Source organism: Lepisosteus platostomus, chromosome 1 (assembly GCF_059453375.1).
Source record: "Lepisosteus platostomus isolate fLepPlt1 chromosome 1, fLepPlt1.hap1, whole genome shotgun sequence".
Lineage (NCBI taxonomy): Eukaryota > Metazoa > Chordata > Actinopteri > Semionotiformes > Lepisosteidae > Lepisosteus > Lepisosteus platostomus.
The window spans coordinates 62,878,042-62,898,643 of record NC_142611.1 but is presented as its reverse complement, the minus strand read 5'-3'; the positions used below and the strand labels follow the sequence as shown (position 1 = coordinate 62,898,643).

Genomic DNA, 20,602 nt, shown 5'->3' with positions numbered 1-20,602 from the left:
GGGCTCGGCGCGCGCCCCCAGCCCGCGGCTCTCGGCCGCCCTGCCGCCCGCTCCTGCACCTGTTCGGCCACGGGAAGGCCGGTGGAGGGGGAAAACGGGAATCAGCCGCACAATGGGAAGCAGGAGGTCGAAAGCCCATCAGGAAACGCACAAGGAATTAACACCCCACCCCCAGAGAAAAGCCATACACAGATACTACACTGAGGATACCCCCCCCACCCCTCCCTTTCCTCCCAGCTGCCATGGTATCCACAGAAATATAACAACTGGGATTTTCTTGAGCGCTGGCGGGTTGTTGGTGTGCAAACCAGCTGTTTGAAAAGAATAACCATAACCCCCCCCCCCCCGAAAAAAGAGCCCCCCTTAATCTGATTCATTATCCGAGCCCAGCTGACTTCAGGGGGCTGTTGACAGGGTGTTCTGCGTCTTCCAATCCATCCATCCACTTCCTGGAAGCATGAATGCATGTGTCCATGCACAGCCTGCTGTCAATCCATCCAGTCCACGTCCTGTCCCCTTCTTCCTGCTGGAGCCTGTCCTGGCAAGCAGCAGGCGCAAGACAGGATACACCCGGAGCTGGACGCCAGTCCACCCTCAATGGGCAGGCAGGAGCACACACTCACACCCAGAGGCCGAAAATTAGTCACGAGCTGATGTCTGGTAGGGTAGAGCAACCAACTAATTTCAATCAGCTCGACACAGGTTACAGTGCAATAGACAATATCGACACCCAATTCCTCGGTGAACAGCCCCGTTTCAAACACAGGAGGCTGAGACATTGATCTCCACACTGCTATGAGATACTATAATAGAATGAACACAGTTCACACCTGCTATTCTACAGCACTGTTAGACCACTACTGGCCAATATATTAGAAACCCCCGGACTGCCCCCCCCCAGCAGGGGGCAGTGTGTGTGTGTGGTTGGGCTGGAGGAGCAACAGACGGACTCCCATCACCTTCTCTGGCCAGAACGATCCCCTGACCTCACCCCTACTGGAAACCAGTGGAACCATGGCCTGCCCCAGCTGTTCAAGCTGTTCCTGCTGCTCATAGCGGCCACACACAATATTGGCAATATTGGTGGGGGATCTTAATATTTTGGTCAGTGATTGCTTGTAGCCAGAGATGAGGACAATATGCGTACATTCAGGAATTACAAAATGAAAGGTCAAGGCTCAGTAAGATGGCTCGGATCTCGATAGGGTGGGATGTGGATTAAAGTCAGCATGGGATGAGAGCTGGTTACAAGTTGATTTCACATTATTGGCGTGGGCACAGAAACAGAGATACGGACTGTATCTCCACCCCCGTCTGGACACAGGGCGCCGGCTCACAAAGTGTTAAACCCCAGGAGAGGGGACAGGGACGGGGAGGCAGGGGTGAGGAGGGGGGGTTGGACCGGAGGGGCAGCAGGGAGGAGGATGGGGGGGGCCGGTGCCCCAGGACCGATGCACTTCTGGAAGACTGAGTGCAGAATCGGGCCACAGAGATGGCGAAGGCACAGGGTCTCCCCTTGCAAGCGGGACCGCTAATGAGAAACATGCCTGTGCAAATACTCAGCGTAATTAAAATGGAAAAATACAACCCCCCCCCCCTCCCTTAGTGCCCCTTAGTGAGGGGCAGCATCTTCATCAGTATCCCAGCTTTTTCATTTTTAATTAATGGGCCATTCTCACTGCAAATGCACAAAAGAAGCCAAGGTTTTTTTAACGGCATGCTTTTTATTTTCTGATTCCTGTGCAGCGTGAATCGACAGACAGGTGGTGGGTGTGTGTGTGTGTGTGTGTGTGTGTGTGTGTGTGTGTGTGTGTGTGTGTGTGTGTGTGTGTGTGTGTGTGTGTGTGTGTGTGTGTCGTCATCCCTGTTGCTCAGAGCAGCGATTCGGGGCTGCCTCAGCCCCATGGCCAGAAACAGACATACACAGAGCAGGAGGGGACTGTGGGGGACCAGATGGCTCTAGGGTGCCTTAAGGACACAGCAGATGTCCCAGGATCCTGCACCACTGTGAGCCAAGAGAGAGCCTCCCCACGTCCTGAAAACAGACAATATGATTTTACTGATGCACGGAGGTTGCCCAGGCAGCACTACTCCATCAATCTGCTTCTTCCAGTTCTCCCAGCAAGCAATGGGCACAAGGCAGGGTACACCAGTCCATGACAGGGCACACACAGACACAGACACACACACTCACACCAGGGCCTGTTTTCCAAGAAGCCAATTAACCCGCCAGCGTGTGTTTGGACTGTGGAAGGAATCCTGCACAAACACAACGAAAACTTATAAACTCCACGCAGACAGCACCCCAAGTCCGGAAATTAAACTCAGGGCCTCAGCGTGAGGCAACAATGCGGACCACTGTGCCACCATGCCACCCTACAGTACTACTCATTTCACTGAAGCTTTTAGCTAAATCAGCCTACATTTTCACCAATTTACAGAGCTGGATATATTACTGGAATGATTTTGGTGATGTACTTTGGTCACGGGTACAACAGCAGCATGCTCACCTGGGATTTGAACCCACAACCTTCCTTATACAAATCTGGAATAGGAGCCCATAATCTGGTGCTTTGAAATGGTTAACTGAGTCTTTTACACAGACAGAAACAGGGTTTTTTTTTCAGCTGTTTCTGCCTTATCTGTGCTATAACTCAGCAGCCGGTAAAAGAAGGCCCCGGCACGTCACCCATAGAGTGTACACGACCTTGGAGGTCAGACAGGAGACCAGACAGATGAATGAAGGTTGTTAGGTGGAGGAAGAGACAGATAATAAGTCAGACAGGTACTGAGGTGCCAAGCCATGTAGAGCCTTATAGGTGAGCATGAGGATTTTGAAGTCAACTAGAAAGCTGACAGGAAGCCAGTGTGAGGGTTCCAGGACAGGAGTAATGTGATCACTTGCAAGCCACCTGGTCAGGATTCTGGCCGCTGAGTTCTGAACATATTGGAGTTTTTTCAGTGTGGATTGAGATACCCCAGCTGGTAGGATTGAAGGATTTCTTTAGGACGCAGACTCTAAATGAGAACAGCAGTCTTTAACATGTACTCAGGAGACGTGCCCAAGCCCTTGAGGAGCCCATAGACAGAACCAGGGGGGTGGACTATCTCCTGAGAGCTGCAAGCGCGAGAAGCATGCTGCAGAGAAGGTATTAGTTCTAATTAAGATTCCTTGTTAAAGGTGCTAGGGATCAGGAAGGAGTAGATGGGGGGGCTGATTTAATTGGAAACTGGGAGGTGACCTGTTTATCTAATTACCACGGGCCTTGCGTCTACCATTTGTTTCATACCTAGCTGTTTGTGGGGGGTCGATGGAAGTGCAGACCTGTGTTATCTGGGGACAGGAGGGAGAGAGGGAGACAGTTTCGTCTGTCTGTCCCAAAGGGGAGCAAATACTACCTGCTGGGTCATGTGCTGGGGTGTGGAAGGAGTGTCTTTTTTCTGTGTCTGTTATAGTGGTAGTTGGGTGTTTTTTATGTGTACCCCTGTCCCTTCCTTTGTCCTGTGCCCAGTCTCCTCTCCTCCAAACTGTCTCTCCTCTTCTCCTCCAGACTGTCTCTCCTCCAGTCTTCCTCTCCTACAGTCTCTCTTCCTCACCTTTAGTCTCTCCTCCTCTCCTCCAAACTGTCTCTCCTTCGGTCTCTCCTCCTCTCCTCCAGTCTCTCCTCCTCTCCTCCAAACTGTTTCTCCTTCAGTCTCTCCTCTTCTCCTCCAGTCTCTTCTCCTCTCCTCCAGTCTCTCCCCGAGTCTCTGCTCCTCTGAGAATTAAGGGGGGATCGGGACAGTCCCTGTGAATAATGACAATAAAATCACAAGCCACCTTTGAAGTATATTTGTCCAGTTTTCAGAATGTGAATGACAGCAGTGTGTGTGTGCACTGAAGGATTGTGCATGAGGGTTTCTATGCTGGAGTTCTTCCATGCTGGAGTAATTGCGTAATAAAGAGCTGCGTAGTGTTACAGATCCATGTTTCTCGGACTTACTCGTTCCTGAATGACATTAACATTCAGCTCATGCCTCCTGTGCCCCTACCCTCCCTGCCCAGAGCCGACTCCATTTCATTCAGCTGCACTGCTGCTAATACCAACCCTTGTTCCCCAATTAGCACATCTGAATAGCATCCAGACACACAGAGGTGAGGAAAGCCTGCTTAATACATTGTTGGTATTCAAGATAGACACCTCATTTACGGCCATGGGCCTTTTTTAATTTATTTTTATGTCTTTGCCTTTTCTTGATGAGATTTTCTGATTTCATCCATTAAAAAGACAGGAGGCGGCTCATATTACCCTGTTCCAGTCCTGAGGCACTGGGTTTAGACGAGTGACATTCAGCATTAAAGTTCTGCTAACTACCTAACATCGTAAGAAAGGTTACAAATGACAGAAGGCGTTTCAGACCCATCTGGTTCATTTTCTGGCTAGTAGGTAATTGACCTGAGGATCTCCTCTCATCTTAAAGGAGCACAGGGAACTTACTTCCAGCACATGGCCAGGCAGGTTGTTCCAGACAACCTCCATTCTTTGTGTAAAGAACCACCTGTCGTTCTGAGTTGCTGTCTAGGTGTCACTGGTGTCCTTACCCTTCTGTTTCACTGATACTCAAGAAGACCGCAGAGTTGACTTTGTCAGGGCCTTTAAGGGTGTTGAATACCCCAGTTCCCCTCATAGTCTCTCTGTCTAAGACTAAAAATAGTCAGTTTTTTTGGCCCGTCAGAGCAGAACATTCCTTTGAGTCCAACAGTATGAATACCATCAGGCTCTGGAGATCTGCTTATCTTAGCTGCATCTAAAACCTATTACACTTCTGGCTCTTCAACGCTATAATGTTTTCATACAGGCTTGGTAAATCCTTTGGTAACACAAACGTTTAATAAATTAACCACTTCTATTTAATAGTTTAAAAGTGTTCATTTATTATCTGTTCAAAATAATATTTAATGAAATGCTACCAGTACCTGACTGCAGTAACAACTAAATGGCGAAAGCTCCACCTTGTGGCCAATCCTGCAACCTTCAATATTATATTTTTTCCCAACATTTTTTCAATTATTTTTAATTATAATTTTTTTATACCGTGCCTTTTGATCCAGGGCATTCTCAAGGCACCGCCTTCTTTTATTCTCCCAGATGGGAAATTTGCTTTGCAGGCAGCTCTGACCCCCAGCTTCTCTCCCTGTCTGTGTCTGTGTGTCTCAGGGAGAGCAAGCTGGGGTCTGCTAAAAGACCAATTCCCAATACAAGAAATTGTATATGGCCAATAAAGTGATCTTATCTTATGAGAGGCATAACCCAGTACACGATACATTTAACACAACATGAACCCATTTACACATAAAAAAAACATATGAACAGTACGATAAAACTGTGTATTTTTCCATGATACATTGAGTGGTACATTTAGCGCCTTGAGAAGCCACCTTTAAAGGCGCTATATAAAATAAAGTTTATTATTATTATTGAAAAAATTAGAGTGGGAGTTAAAGGCCACTGAAAACATAGTAGTTTGAATGTGAGTTTCTTTTCTTCTCAGCATGGAATAAACCCTTATTTGTTCCTGTGTAGAATTATTATGATCATATCTGGGCTGGCATGCAGGCACAGCGGTTTGCATTGCTGCCTTGCAGCGCTGGGGCCCTGGGTTCAATTCCTGAACCCATGTTGAGTCTGCATGTTCTCCCACAGTCCAAAGACATGCTGGTTAATTGGCTTCTGGGAAGACTGGTGTGGGTGTGGGTGTGGGGGTGTGTGTGTGTGTCAGTGTGTGCCCTGTGGTGGACTGGTGTCGTACCTTGCACCGGTTGCCTGCCAGCTGGATGGGCCTCGGCTCCCCTGCAACTCTATAGTGATGAAGTGGATTGAAAATGGATGTGTGGAATACAGCTGCAGATACGGTATATTGCCTTCTAATTCACTTAGAGGTTACTTGCAGTAGACTGTAATTAATGTACTGCTGAACGTGATAAATAGTAAGAAATAGATTTGATCCTGATTACAATGGTTTAATTATCACTGTTCTGGCTTTGTAATTATATTGATAATACGTGTGTACTACAGTACGATACCCATATGATTAGAGGGCTTAAATAATGTCCTTGTAAGATGACGACACATGTAGAGAGTCTTCTGGGAATTGTTGTCCATAACTCCGTAGCTTCCTGTAGGACTCTCGCCTAGAACACTACAGCTCCCAGAATTCATTGTTCGAAGCAGGCGCATTTCCGCTTTCGCAGAACATGGCGGCTTGGTAGAAACGAAGTGAGTTCGGTGATCAGAGAGGATTGGAATATTTGAGAAGGTAAGGGTATCTGTTTTATCAACTTCTCCGGCTACTGGGTTACTATTAATAGCCTGTAACCCAAATCATGGAAAATATACTAATTTATTTTTTAGAAATACTGTTTAGACGTAGAGCCCCGTTTCGTTGTGTTTCCATTTTGTTTTGCAGACGTGCTGTGTTCGCATTAGAATTGAGTGAATCCGCCGTGTTTTACTTCAGAATTAAACGAAGACTGTCGTTGTTTCATGTTTACATGCAGGTCTGCGTTTGTACAACTCGCCATCGAGCTTTGACACTATTGCTTTTTAATTTTTAAATCCACGGTGTCGTAAACTTTTTTACTGTAAGTCCCGAACTTTGACTCGGTATCAGTCTGACTTTCTGGAGGGCCCGGTGTGTGCTCCATTTCCTTTTTCTTTTCGAGCAGCGACACTTATTGTTTTCTTACACAGGCAAAAATCAGGTGTTACACGAGGGCTTTTACAGCTAATAACTGAGAACAGTTCATTAAAGGGCCATTTATTTATAAATAAAACTTCAGATGCAAGTTCCAGGTTAGAGCTACGTGAAAATCACGTGGAAGTGCATTTTAAACCGAGAACAGGAGGCATTGCTGTACATAAATAGTGGTGGGGGTGGGCATGCTGTTGGAGCCGATACCCTGGCTTCTTTCAAGAAACTGCTGGATGGGAAACTCAGATTAATGACCTCCTGAGCGGCTGCGGTGCCTCTCCTCTTGTTTGTAATGATCTTACAGGTCTTGGCCTGGTGCAGTTAAACAATCCGGTCAGCTGTGTAACAGAGAGTCCCGGCTGGGTTTAGACACCTCTGCTCCAGACATGTCTGCGGGCTGTCTGGTGCTCTGTGACTTTAATCGCAGGCTGTTTCAGTGTGAGGCATGAACACAGAGGACCACCCGGTCGTGGACCGCAACAACATTGATTTATCCAACAACACCCTCCCTTCCACTATAAGCCCTGTGTCTCGTCAGTGGCTAAGCCCCTGTGATGGCCACTGCTGTCCAGCACAAGACAGCGGGCTCTGCAGGAGCGGATCGACTCCCCTGCTCTGGACTGCGGCCGGGTTCTCCTTTGGCTAATGGGGGTGGGGGGAGTCAGCTCCCCCCACTGAGTGAGTCCTCTGATCCCGAACTCAGGGGAGCTGGAGGCGCCCCTCTTCCCCCAACTCTGACTGTGCCCAGCCTGCCTGAAAGCCACTTCCGACGGCCAGTAGGAAACACACTGAGATCTCTGATTTAACTGGCCTGCAGAGCAGAGGCCAGTTACAGGCCTGACGGGTGGAAGCAGCCCATCCCTGAAAGGATCTCCTCTAGGGTCCCACCCCTTCTCCACCATGGGGGCTCAGATCGGGGTCCCCTCCACCATCACTGAGGGCTGGTTGGGGACCCCTTGAGCTGCCCGCAGTGCCTGATGCACCTGTGTGTTCATTGCCCCCAGCCCGACCCAGCTGACAGATGGCCGGAGATTCCTCGGACAAGAAGGAGGGAGAGTCCTCGGGGCCGAAGGACAGGGAGAAGAAACGCAGCCGATCTCGCTCCCGGGAGCGCGACCGGGACCGCAAGGCCTCGCCGGCCAAGGAGCGCAAGCGCCACCGCTCCCGGGACCGGAAGAGATCCCGGAGCCGCTCCAAATCCGCGGACAGGTGGGCGGGCTGCTTTTATTCTGAACTCGTCAGGATCGCCAGTCGATCACAGGTGTGATCTTGTAAGGGGACTGGCTCTACCTGAGCATGTTCACAAATGCACGTTCACTTATCCAGATAGGGTATTTTACTGTTCTGATATTCATTTTCAGAAGGTTTTAGACTTTTATTTTCACTTGGCTAATGTGGGTTACTGTGTGTAAATAAAAATGAAGCAAGCCTAATTTAATTTGTTTTTATTTTCAGAAAAGGTACAAATTCTGACAGGGGGTGGTGACTTTCTATTCCCACTGTAACTCTCTCTCGGACATGGAAACAGATTTTCTTCCTCAGGCCTCTGAGCTTTTTAAAGGTGGACAGAACCGTATCGACACATTTCAATAAAGGAACAACAGGTGGAACCAGAAGGAACAAGTAATAGGTTTATACCATGGTGAAAAGTCTTTTTCTGACACCTGATGAAGGCTCCACGGCCGAAATGTGTTTTCTTTCTTCTCTTTTCAGCGTGGGATAAACCTATTACTTGTTCCTTTGCAGCCTGCGCATTTCAATAAATCTTTTATTCAGGTCTTCTGTTGAATGTGCCTTAACGTACTACTTTATCTGTCGTATGGTTAAATCTGAGCTACAAATGGCAACAGGTTGGAGGAAATAGTGAAGCTCAGGAGCAATTCAACGTGCTCTACAAGCAGGGGGCTCTCAGGAAGACTTGCAGCAGTGTGGGGGTGTGACCTCCCCCCTGTCTTCCCTCTGTGCCCCCAGGTGTAACAGTGTGAAGTGTAGGAAAGCGCTTATCCTCGCAGCAGTTTAGTTTCTGAATAATGTCAACGAATTGTTTAGAGAAGTTGTGTTCCTTGTGATTTGTGTGCACGGTAAGATTCTGCTGTTGGAAGATGCAGTTTTTGCACGCTGTGTGGCGGCAGGTGTCTTGTGTTCTCTGGCACCAGCGCCCTGAGCTGCGATTTCTGTTGCAGCAGACTGCTCTCTACCGCGCCACTTCACTGATTCCCATTCCCTCCTGTTCCCAGGATCCGGGATTTCTGCCGGCCTCAGTGCTCAGTCCAAGAGCATGCTTCAGCCTCAGTTTTCACTCCACCTCTGCTGTGTTTGTTGCCTTGGCATTTGTGCTTCTCTCCTGGATTTGCCTCGCCTGTTTTTTGTCTGGGCTGCTTGCCCAGTGTTTGTGTTGCCCAGACTCTGTACTGTGCCTGTCTCGGCTCTGCCTCAGTCACCACAGTCACACGACCTCTCTGTTGGTGATGGTTATGTTGGATCATGCTGTGAAACGTCCCCCCCCCCAGGGGATACTAATAAAGTTTGAAATTGAATGTAAAGCTGGATACAGGACACGGAAGCGCTCCGCCTGGGAAATGGCTGCATGTTGATTTGTTTTTGCCCACCCTGCAGAGAGCGCCGCCAAAAGGACAAGGAGAGGGACAAGGACAGAGAGAGGGATAAGGACCGTGATCGGAGCAGGAAGGACAGGGACAAGGATGGCCACCGAAGAGACAAGGATCGCAGAAGATCCAGGTGAGCGCAGGCCGGGGACGCCGAGAGGGCTCCCGTTGCACAGCACTCGGATCCGTACCGGGGGTTTACTAGCAGCAGACTGGACTGACGGAGGGGACAGGCTGTTCACACATCTGAATGTGCAGTTTGCTCTTGGATAAGTCTTGGATATGAAACACTGCTTTTGGTTTGCATGCAAGAACCCTGCAGTGGGTAAAACCCAGTATGGATCAGACTGCTATGGAACGATAGTTGCTTCAGTACTCCAGCACAGGAGTTGCTGAGCAGTGGCTTGAAGTGGCCGTGGAGTGGGGATAACAGTGCTCTCCATTTACAGGCCTCTTAGAGCCTTTCCTCTCTAGTCTTCAGTAGTGTGGGTCAAGAGAGTCATCACTGCTGTTTGCTCCCGGGCAGGATCTAAGCACCCACACGCACAAGGGTTTTTGGCAGGATAGGACTTTTGTTTCTCACAATCCCTGTGAAGTCCGGGGTTCAATTCTGGACCTGGTTTGCTATCTGTGTGGAGTTTGCATGTTCTTCCCAGGTTCCCTTGAGTTTCCTCTGTGCTCTGTTTCCTCCCCCAGTCCAAAGACATGCTGGTGGGTTAATTGGCTTCTGGGAAAGTTGGCCCTGGTGCGAGTGTGTGTATGTGTGTGTGTCCTGTGATGGACTGGCGTCCTGTCCAGGGTGTAGCCTGCCTTGCACCTTTTTCCTTGCTGGGACAGGCTCTGGCTCCCCCGCGACCCTGAATTGGAAGAATGGTTAAAATATGGATGGGTGCTGCTGTATACTGGGGGTAGGCCACTTCCTTCCCTGGGGTGTCATTTTCATGTTCAGTACTGATCCGCTTGTTTTCCAGATCTTAACGTGTGAGACGTTCTGGATAACAACATTAAATATGAATAATAACACAGCACCGCCTTTTCGCTGCATGGATGTAACAATGCAAAATGTAATAAGATAGATTTGAAACACGTGGTCACATGGAGAGCCCTGTGTGCCACAGTGGGCTCTATCCCATCATTCTCCTGGTGCTTTGGCGGTGGGCTGACTTTATCAATGCTGGTGTCAGGCCCGTTCTTTCAACCCGTTCCTCTTCTTCAGAAGCATGTCTCCCAAGTCCAGAGACAACCGGCTCAAGAGGGACAAGGACTTGAAGAAGGAGGAGGAAGAGGAGGAGAAGAAGAAGAAGGAAAAGGTGGGAATCGCTTGCTGAGCAGGAGACAACACAGTTTATGTCCTGGTATGGGACTGGGGGGTTATGGCTGAATGTCCTCCAGGTCTCTAGGGGGCGCCCTACCCTTGAGCCCACGGGTGACTCCCTTGCCCGTCTGCACTGACAACGGCCGGTTCTCTGTCCCCCCAGGCTCAGCCGCTGTCCCTAGAGGAGCTCCTGGCCAAGAAGAAAGCAGAGGAGGAGGCAGAAGCCAAGGTGAGGAGGAACACGCTCATGTACCTGACTTCCCAAGCATGGTCCTGCCTGCAGGAACATAAAAGCCTCCCGGTTTCCCCACAACCTGTGTTGTAGTCTTGCCCCCACGCACGCCTGCGTCTCCCCACCCCGCTGGGCGTCGAGAAGCGTGTCTCTCGCGTGCACCTGCACACGCGTGTTCAGCTCTCGTGTTTTTTTGCTATTTTTAAATCTAAGGAATCAAATCGCAGAATTAATAAGAGTGTATTCTACTATTCAGGGTGTTTAACTTCATTTGAATTGTTATCCATGCTGTTGTATTTGTACTATTCAAGGGAAGAATTTGCGCTTGATGTGGCCGATGGTGGGTGTTGAGCAGATCCTGGGAGCCTGTCCCCCGTGTCCCCCATACGCTCGCGAATTTGCGAACTGCGAGGCTTTACAGGATGTTTTTTCCTTCCTGTTTTTGTTCTCTCGAATTCTCCTGCCCTCCCCGCCCCACGCCCCAGCCCAAGTTCCTGTCCCGGGCGGAGAGGGAGGCGGAGGCCCTGCGCCGGAGGGAGCTTGAGGTGGAGGAGCGGCGCCGGATAATAGACGACGAGAGGAGGAAGAGGAGGGTGTTCCAGGACATTGGGAGGAAGATGCTGGGTGAGGCTCCTGGGGTCTTCCCCTCTTACATCCATATTTCACACCTGCCTGAGTCTGCACCACGTTTTCAGTCCTGTTATTACACTGACACACAGACTGGGGGAGCTGAACTCTTACCGCACTGACACACACACACACACACACACACACACACACACACACACACACTTGGGGAGCTGAGCTCTTACCGCACTGACACACACACACACACACACACACACACACACACTTGGGGAGCTGAGCTCTTACCGCACTGACACACACACACACACACACACACACACACACACACACACACACTTGGGGAGCTGAGCTCTTACCGCACTGACACACACACACACACACACACTTGGGGAGCTGAGCTCTTACCGCACTGACACACACACACACACACACACACACACACACTTGGGGAGCTGAGCTCTTACCGCACTGACACACACACACACACACACACACACACACACACACACTGGGGGAGCCGAGCTCTTGCCTCACTGATGCCCCTGAGAAGCAATCTCACCACAGCAGCGCACTGGGCTGCACTGTGCCACATGGGAAATCTGTGGAATCGCGGCGTTGGCGCCCCAGTGCTCCGCGCGCACCCCTGTTTCACCACCGTGCTACGACCTGTATCGGCCAGCAGCTCTGTGAGGGCGTCGGGTCGCCCGGGCGTGGAGGGCTGTCTGTCTAGCCTGCCTGTGCCTGTCTGTCCGTCCGCAGAAGACCCTCAGGAGAGAGAGCGGCGCGAACGGCGGGAGAGGATGGAGAGGGAGAACAACGGCACGGAGGAAGACGACGGCCGACAGAAGATCCGCGAGGAGAAAGACAAGGGCAAGGAGCTGCAGGCCATCAAGGTCAGTCCCGGTCCGGAATCCGGTCTCCCGGGTCTGGGTTCCACCCTGCGTCCTGAGCGACCTGCGAAATATTCACCCAGCTGGCCCAATTAAGCCCTGTCCCCAGGCAGTCGCAGCAGGCGAAGGGTTAAGAGTTGGCGCTGTCCTTCAGCTCTGGCTGCGTGCCTGTGGCCCTGGGGTCTGGCGTCCCCGTGTCTCCTGGGATTGGGCTCCTGCGGGCCCCCAGGGCAGGGCTCGGTTTTGATCGGCGGTGTGTGTCTGCCTGTGTGACAGGAGCGGTACCTCGGCGGGATCAAGAAGCGCCGGCGCACGCGCCACCTGAACGACAGGAAGTTTGTGTTCGAGTGGGACGCCTCCGAGGACACCTCCATCGACTACAACCCCCTGTAAGGGCTCGCGGGGGCTGGGGGAGCTCCCGGGAACCGCGGCTGTGATGAGTGATGAGTGGTGTAACGGGGTGTGATGGTGTGGTGGGAGTCTGGCGAGGTGTGATGGGGTGTGACTCTGTGATAGGGGTGTGATGCGGTGGGACGAGGGTGTGGCTGTGTGTGGTAGCGGTGGGACGAGGGTGTGGCTGTGTGTGGTAGGGGTGGGACGAGGGTGTGGCTGTGTGTGGTAGGGGTGGGGCGAGGGTGTGGCTGTGTGTGGTAGGGGTGGGACGAGGGTGTGGCTGTGTGTGGTAGCGGTGGGACGAGGGTGTGGCTGTGTGTGGTAGGGGTGGGACGAGGGTGTGGCTGTGTGTGGTAGCGGTGGGACGAGGGTGTGGCTGTGTGTGGTAGGGGTGGGGCGAGGGTGTGGCTGTGTGTGGTAGGGGTGGGGCGAGGGTGTGGCTGTGTGTGGTAGGGGTGGGGCGAGGGTGTGGCTGTGTGGTGGGGTTTGAGAGGAGTGTGACTGTGATAGGGGTGTAATGGGGTGTGACTGGTGGGGTTTGAGGGGTGTGTGACTGATAGGGGTGTAATGGGGTGTGACTGGTGGGGTTTGAGGGGAGTGTGACTGAAAGGGGTGTAACGTGGTGGGGCGAGGGTGTGGCTGTGTGTGGTAGGGGTGGGGCGAGGGTGTGGCTGTGTGTGGTAGGGGTGGGGCGAGGGTGTGGCTGTGTGTGGTAGGGGTGGGGCGAGGGTGTGGCTGTGTGTGGTAGGGGTGGGGCGAGGGTGTGGTGGGGATGTAACAGGGCTTGAGTTTGACAGTGTGAGCTTTGCCCCCTCTGCCCCGCTGGCTCTCAGGTACAAGGAGAGGCACCAGGTGCAGCTGTACGGCCGCGGCTTCATCGCCGGCATCGACCTGAAGCAGCAGAAGAGGGAGCAATCGCGCTTCTACGGCGACCTGATGGAGAAGAGGCGCACTCTGGAGGAGAAGGAGCAGGAAGAGTGAGTGGAGCGCACACTTGCACACACCTGATGTCCACACTGCGCTTTCCACCTGATGTTCACTGACCTTGCTGTGATCCCTCCCCCTCTCGTGTCTTCTCTCCTGTTTCTGTTCTTCGCTTCTCTCTCTTCATTATCCCCCTTTCCAAACTCCCCTCTCTCTCTCTCTCTCCCCCCCTCCCCCTGTAGGCTGCGCCTGAAGAAGCTGCGGAAGAAGGAGGCCAAGCAGCGCTGGGACGACCGGCACTGGTCCCAGAAGAAGCTGGAGGAGATGACGGACAGGGATTGGCGCATCTTCCGCGAGGACTACAGCATCACCACCAAGGGCGGCAAGATCCCCAACCCCATCCGCAACTGGAAGGAGTACGACCTGCCGCCCCACATCCTGGAGGTCATCGACAAGTGCGGCTACAAGGTGGGCCCCCGGACCCCAGCCGGCCCGTTTAGAGCGAAGGAGCGGTGTGGAGCCCGTTGAGGAGTGGCTAACCGATCCAGCTGCTTCTCAAAGGACAAGGGGATATCGGCCTCAGCAGCGTGGCGGGATAACTTGTTCCAGACTCCCGCCACCCCCTGCGTGAATACATCCCTGCTGATCTCCGTTATAAGCGCACGTGCCTGTAGTTTGTTTTCGTTAGGCTCTTCGCTACGTCAAGTGTGATGGGTATCGGTCTGCTGAAACGTGCCCTCCTGCTCCTTGCTGCATACAGTGTACAGTGTGCTGCCCCCACAGCTTCTCTCTGTCCAGCTGGGCAGCTCAGCACATCAGTTTCCACAGTTCCGGTGAACACGTGCTGTCCCGGTCTCTTTGCCGGTCTTCCCCAGCTTCCAGTTTAACGTTTTCCGTGCGCTCTGATTCCAGGAGCCCACGCCCATCCAGAGACAGGCCATCCCCATCGGCCTGCAGAACCGGGACATCATCGGAGTCGCCGAGACCGGCAGCGGGAAGACGGCTGCCTTCCTCATTCCCCTGCTGGTCTGGATCACCACGCTGCCCAAGATTGACCGGTGAGAGACAGAGCGCCCCCTGCTGGACCTCTTTCGCCAGGGCTTCCTCATCTTGCTCCTGCCCACCATTACCTCTTGTCATTTGTCATTCAAGACCTAATTCTTACTCTATTGAGCTAAACGAGCAGTCAAACTGGGAGATTTGAAGTTTATGAAAGCATTTAATAGAAGCAACTTGAAAACGTTCAGGTAGCAGGACATATTCTGAGATCTTTTGCTCATACCTGCCCATGGCTTATACTGAACGGCACTGCAAACTTTCAGTAGAACCTGCGTTGTAATTAGCCTGCTACACAATTGAACAGTTCAGGAGTTTTAATGTAACAAATATCCTCAAGGGGGATTGGATTGCAAGGATTGTAGATCAGTTTTCATGAAGCTGTCTTCCCTTGCAGAGGGGAATGGGCGCCCTCAGTCCACACAGGCCTGTGCCAGTTTCATGGTGACAGTGGGGGGGAGGGTGCCCTCAGTCCACACAGGCCTGTGACAGTGGGGGGGAGGGTGCCCTCAGTCTACACAGGCCTGTGCCAGTTTCAGGGTGACAGTGGGGGGGAGGGCGCCCTCAGTCCACACAGGCCTGTGCCAGTTTCAGGGTGACGGTGGGGGGGAGGGCGCCCTCTGTCCACACAGGCCTGTGCCAGTTTCAGGGTGACAGTGGGGGGGGGGGCGCCCTCAGTCCACGCAGGCCTGTGCCAGTTTCGGGGAGGTCAAAGGGCATTACTGAGGGTGATGTTCCTGCTCTCTCAGGATCGAGGACTCGGACCAGGGCCCGTACGCAGTGATCCTGGCGCCGACCCGTGAGCTGGCCCAGCAGATCGAAGAGGAGACTATCAAGTTCGGGAAGCCGCTGGGAATCCGCACGGTGGCAGTGATCGGTGGGATATCCCGCGAGGATCAGGGCTTCCGCCTGCGCATGGGCTGCGAGGTGAGGGCCGGGCAGGGGGGAGAGGGGCTCCCGTTGCACAGCAGTTTGATCCTTTTCGGGTTCGGGATCAGTGCTTTAGTGCCATAACAACCAGTTTGCATTGAATTTGGCTTGGTAAGCTCATGCCACTACATGACATCAATACAAATACTCAACACAAAGCCAGTAATAAACAGCATAAAGTAAAGAACAGTGAGACCTGATAAAATAACAATGAGCTGTTCAGGCTTCTCCCAGCCTCTGGGTAGGGACTCGGTTGCACTGTCCTGACACCCGGCAGTCCCAGTCTTGAGTGATCTGAGCTGCCTGCCAGAGGAGAGGAGAGTAAACAGGTTGTGCAGGGTGGGAAGTGTCCTGGGGGTTTTGGTCTAGAAAAACGGAGAGTCCACAGTGGGAAGGTGGCATCCTGCGATTTCGGAGGCGATGTACACTGCTCTTGATACACAGGACCTGCTGCTTCTTGTTCTGGGCCGAAGGGTTGCCGAACCACACAGTGACAGAGAAGGTCAAAACAGTTCTGTAAGAGAGGGCCATTACTCCCTGTGATACTCCAGACTTCTTTTACTGCTCAGAAAGAGCATTCTCTGGTATTGACCTGCCATGTTCGAGTGTGGGAGATGGTGATGCCCAGCAACTTGTAATTCTCCACCACTTCTCCAGCAAGACCATTAATGTTAGTGTCGAGAGAGCTCCCTTGCTGAGTCTGAAGGCCATCACACCAGTCAACTCGTTCAGCTCTTCATTCCTGTCTGCCGGCTCATCGTTGTTTGTGATGAGTCCTGTAAGAGTAGAAGCTGCAGCAGAAAAGCAGCCTGTCTGCTTTGCGGGCGAAACGGGCTGCAGTGGTTTGTGTTCTCCGATGGGCTTGACGTGTGGTTTGGCCTGCAGATTGTGATTGCCACACCTGGGCGACTGATCGACGTTCTGGAGAACCGGTACCTGGTTCTGAGCCGCTGTACGTACGTGGTTCTGGATGAGGCCGACCGCATGATTGACATGGGCTTCGAGCCGGACGTGCAGAAGATCCTGGAGTACATCCCCGTGACCAATCAGAAGCCGGACACCGACGAGGCCGAGGACCCGGAGAAGATGATGATGAACTTCGAGTCTGGAAAACACAAGTACCGACAGGTAAGGTGTACACCTGGCATAGTGTCCACTGGGTAGACACATTGGGCCAATGTACAGGCGGTGGGGGCACTGCGCGCACTCACCTGGCACAGCCCTCAACGCAAGAGCAGAGCAGTGATGCTGCTTTTGACAAAGTACTGTGTTCAGGCAGCTGCGCTAATCAGCACCGCTCTTTTTGTCCCAGACGGTGATGTTCACAGCCACCATGCCCCCGGCGGTAGAGCGGTTAGCGCGCAGCTACCTGCGGCGCCCTGCGGTGGTCTACATCGGCTCTGCAGGCAAACCGCACGAGAGGGTGGAGCAGAAGGTCCTGCTGATGTCGGAGGGAGAGAAGAGGTGAGCAGACGGTCACTGTGGCTCCCGATTTGCTTGAATTAATCGTTGCAGCGACAGTGACGTTTATGAGCCAGTAGAGATCAGGGCTGTGATCACAGCGTCGCTTACAGCAGGGATCTAAGTGCTCTCTTAATCCTCAGGTGGAATTTTAACTTAAATGTCCCCATAATGTTGTCTTTCAGTGCTCATGGACAGCAGCTGAACACGCTGAAGCCTGTACCCCAGTGTTGGGGAAAGGATCCATATTTAGTACTGGAATCGGTGTCTGTGCACTAGTGAGGGGGAGGGATCCATATTTAGTACTGGAATCAGTGCACTAGTGAGGAAAGTGGTTCCACTTGCAAACCTGAGTGTTCAGCTGGGGTCATGTGCTGTATTTCTGAGTCCCCCCTGCTCTGGATTTTACAGGAAGAAGCTGCTGGAGGTCCTGTCCAGGGGCTTCGATCCGCCCATCATCATCTTCGTCAACCAGAAGAAGGGCTGCGATGTGCTGGCCAAGTCTCTGGAGAAGATGGGGGTAAGATATTTCCTGGCGACCCGGCTTCTGCCCCGTGAGTCTTTGCCAACTCCCCAAACCCCCCCGCCCCCCACTGACGCCTGTGTGTCTCCTCTCCCCCCCGCAGTACAATGCCTGCACACTGCACGGCGGCAAGGGCCAGGAGCAGAGAGAGTTCGCCCTGTCCAACCTCAAGGCCGGCGCCAAGGACATCCTGGTGGCCACCGACGTGGCAGGAAGAGGCATCGACATCCACGACGTGTCCATGGTCGTCAACTACGACATGGCCAAGAACATCGAAGGTCAGCTCCTTGCTCCCTCCTCCTCCTCGATGGAGGCTCCTTTTTCTTAACCCGAAACTGATTTCTGGCAGCAGGAAATCATTACAGTCCCTTTGAAAAGTTGACTATTAAGGGACAAGTGACCTGTTTGAAGGCCAATTAACTAATTAAGTGTCCTTGAAGTGTGAAGTGGAAGAAATTGGGAGATTGGGAGTCCTGCATTGTCCACTTGTCTCTGGTGACCTGGTTCCCAGGAGGAGGCGCTGACTGAATCCCTGTGATTTCTCTCTCTCCTCCCAGATTATATCCATCGTATCGGCAGGACGGGGCGTGCCGGGAAGAGCGGCATAGCCATGACCTTCCTGACGAAGGAGGACGCGACCGTCTTCTACGACCTGAAGCAGGCCATCCTGGAGAGCCCCGTGTCCACCTGCCCCCCCGAGCTGGCCAACCACCCCGATGCCCAGCACAAGCCAGGCACCATCCTCACCAAGAAGAGGAGAGAGGAGACCATCTTCGCCTGAGCGCTCCTGCTCCTCATTGTCTGCTCTTTCCCTGTCCCTCTGCCTGCTCCTCTCCCCTCTCCTCCCTTTCCCCCTCTTCCTCTGTCTCCTCTACTCCTCTTTCCCTGTCCCTCTGTCTGCTCCTCTCCCCTCTCCTCCTGTTCCCCCTCTTCCTCTTTCCCTGTCCCTCTGCCTTCTCCTCTCCCCACTCCTCCTGTTCCCCCTCTCCCTCTGTCTCCTCTACTCCTCTTTCCCTGTCCCTCTGTCTGCTCCTGTTCCCCCTCTTCCTCTTTCCCTGTCCCTCTGCCTGCTCCTCTCCCCTCTCCTCCTGTTCCCCCTCTCCCTCTGTCTCCTCTACTCCTCTTTCCCTGTCCCTCTGCCTGCTCCTCTCCCCTGTCCTCCTGTCTCTTCCTCCCCCCCCCCCCCCTCTCTGCCTCTGTCCCCTCGGCGTGTTCGTCTCTCTGCCTCCTCCCTCCTGTTCTCCACCTCCATCCCACTCCCCTGCCAGGCTGCCGTTCCCCCAGCACTGCTGATCCTGCCAGTGACCAGTTAACCAATCGGGGCACTGATCTTCACTCCTGCTCCCGGAGAGCCGCTGCGTCTCCTGGTTTTCATTCCAGCCAGGAATCTGACCGACACGATGGGGTTCTCGTGTTCGCTTCGCAGGCCTTTGTGCAGACTGTCCAGGCCGGCAGCTGTCCAGCGATTTTCATTTTATTTCAGCATCTTCCCTCTGGTTTTCATTCCTGCTCCCTGTCATTCCCACCCCCTGCTTTCCTTCCGGATAAAAAAAGACTAGTGCAGTTTCTGGGACGGCATTTCTCAAGCCACGCTCTGCCCGTGATGCCGAGACAGCTGGGATCGGTGTCTATTCAGGGAGTCGGGAGCCGGAACGGACTTTGAACTGACTGCTTGCCCCAGTCTGGGCAGTTCATGACTCGGTAACGCTGCTCTGTGCGTCTCCCCTAGAGGGCAGTGTTTCTGACGCGGCGTGCGTCTGCGCACGGGGACGCATTTCAGAGCAGCTCCTCTCGTCTCGAACCCTGACGGTGGCGTACCCCAAGGTCGTCGCGCATTCAGGTATCTGAAACCTTTGAGTAAATCTGTGATAAACTTGGAATCACCGGAGAAACCGTTCTGCTACATCCTCCTGTAGTTGTTTTTTTTATTAATAACTTTTTTATCTCTCCACAAGGAGAGTGATTGTATATAAATAGCACAGTAGCCTGTTGAGATGTGACATTAAAACTGAAACCTGTCAGTTTTTTACCAAATACTACAGTGTGTGAACATTTTTCTCCACCTCCTGCTCCTGTTGTCTCCTGGTTCTTTTCTTGACCGTTTTATTGAACTGTTTGCCATTTAGGCCTTGTCAGTGGTTTCCAATACTTTTTTTTTATTTTTGATGGCAAAGTACATATAAAAACAGTGCTTCTTACACAAGACCCCTGACTTCTTAAGACTGTAAAACACATGTTAAAATGTTCTAGTTATTTGAATTAAAGTTTCCATTCTGTCTTACAGGGAGTGTTCTTCTGAAATGTGAACTGAAAGAGACTCGGATTCACAAAGTAACAATATTAAGAGATTAAGAGGAATTTCTGTACCTGAAGCTACCTCTGAAAAACATTCCCCCCCATGTTTGAAACACATCTTGGCAAGCCTGTGTCTGGTCAGTGGACTTATGGATAGCCTTTTTATGAAATCCAGATTTCTGCTATACTGTAAGTGGTGTTAATGGACTGGTAGGTGGTCCTCTTGCCTTTGGACCAAAAGTCCTAGACCAGTACCACAGTATTGATATTCACACCTGTAGAAGTCTCCACAGATGAAATATGTCTTATTTCATTGTAGCATGGAATAAACCTTTACCTGTTTCAATACCACAGTATGGTCATTGAAGATCCCAGGCCAGTGAAAGCTTAGGGGTGTTGACCCTGGTGTCCTGCCTAATTAAAGTCTGTCCCCCCTCCAGCTCCCCCTTCACCCCCTGGGGCAGCAGTGCGTCTCTCCTGCCCTGAGCTGCTGTGCAGTGGGGCTGCTCTTCGGCGGGGAGAGGCAGTGGGGCCCTCCTATGAGTGAAGCACTCAGTAATGTAAATGCAAGGAATTGTGAAAATGAGACGCATAGCTCCACAACACCCTCTGTCCCTGGCTTTGTTCTCCGTATTGGAACTGATGAGTACTAGATTA

At 52.3% G+C, this 20,602-nt stretch overlaps 1 protein-coding gene and 1 long non-coding RNA gene across 3 annotated transcripts; one reads left to right on the top strand and one right to left on the bottom strand.

Moving 5' to 3' along the window:
- Positions 1–1,704: 1,704 nt before the first annotated feature.
- LOC148678395 (uncharacterized) lies at positions 1,705–6,068 on the bottom strand. Its single transcript, XR_015925381.1, has 2 exons — positions 5,791–6,068; positions 1,705–3,788 (listed from the first exon to the last, which is right to left on the bottom strand). It is a non-coding gene; the product is annotated as an uncharacterized LOC148678395 (long non-coding RNA).
- A 91-nt stretch (positions 6,069–6,159) lies between these two features.
- Positions 6,160–19,684, top strand: ddx23 (DEAD (Asp-Glu-Ala-Asp) box polypeptide 23). 2 transcript variants are annotated; one of them, XM_088633426.1, is made up of 17 exons: positions 6,160–6,297; positions 7,737–7,941; positions 9,349–9,471; positions 10,558–10,648; positions 10,817–10,882; positions 11,371–11,509; positions 12,233–12,366; positions 12,640–12,752; positions 13,590–13,733; positions 13,923–14,148; positions 14,593–14,738; positions 15,486–15,663; positions 16,552–16,794; positions 16,979–17,130; positions 17,539–17,647; positions 17,754–17,928; positions 18,208–19,684. In XM_088633426.1, exons 2-17 carry the CDS (start codon positions 7,754–7,756, stop codon positions 18,429–18,431), a joined length of 2,451 nt encoding a protein of 816 aa, XP_088489552.1. In that variant the 5' UTR covers positions 6,160–6,297; positions 7,737–7,753; the 3' UTR covers positions 18,432–19,684. The 2 variants fall into 2 exon arrangements, with proteins under 2 accessions (XP_088489552.1, XP_088489551.1); XM_088633425.1 differs by having other exon boundaries at positions 10,555–10,648.
- Positions 19,685–20,602: the final 918 nt, after the last annotated feature.

What these genes read in the sequence shown, in the direction of transcription:
- ddx23 (XM_088633425.1), top strand. Translation starts at nt 7,754, where the DNA reads ATGGCCGGAGATTCCTCGGACAAGAAGGAGGGAGAGTCCTCGGGGCCG. An exon ending in TCCATCGACTACAACCCCCT is followed by an intron (nt 12,753 to 13,589) that starts GTAAGGGCTCGC and finishes GCTGGCTCTCAG; the next exon opens with GTACAAGGAGAGGCACCAGG. An exon ending in ACGCTGCCCAAGATTGACCG is followed by an intron (nt 14,739 to 15,485) that starts GTGAGAGACAGA and finishes CTGCTCTCTCAG; the next exon opens with GATCGAGGACTCGGACCAGG.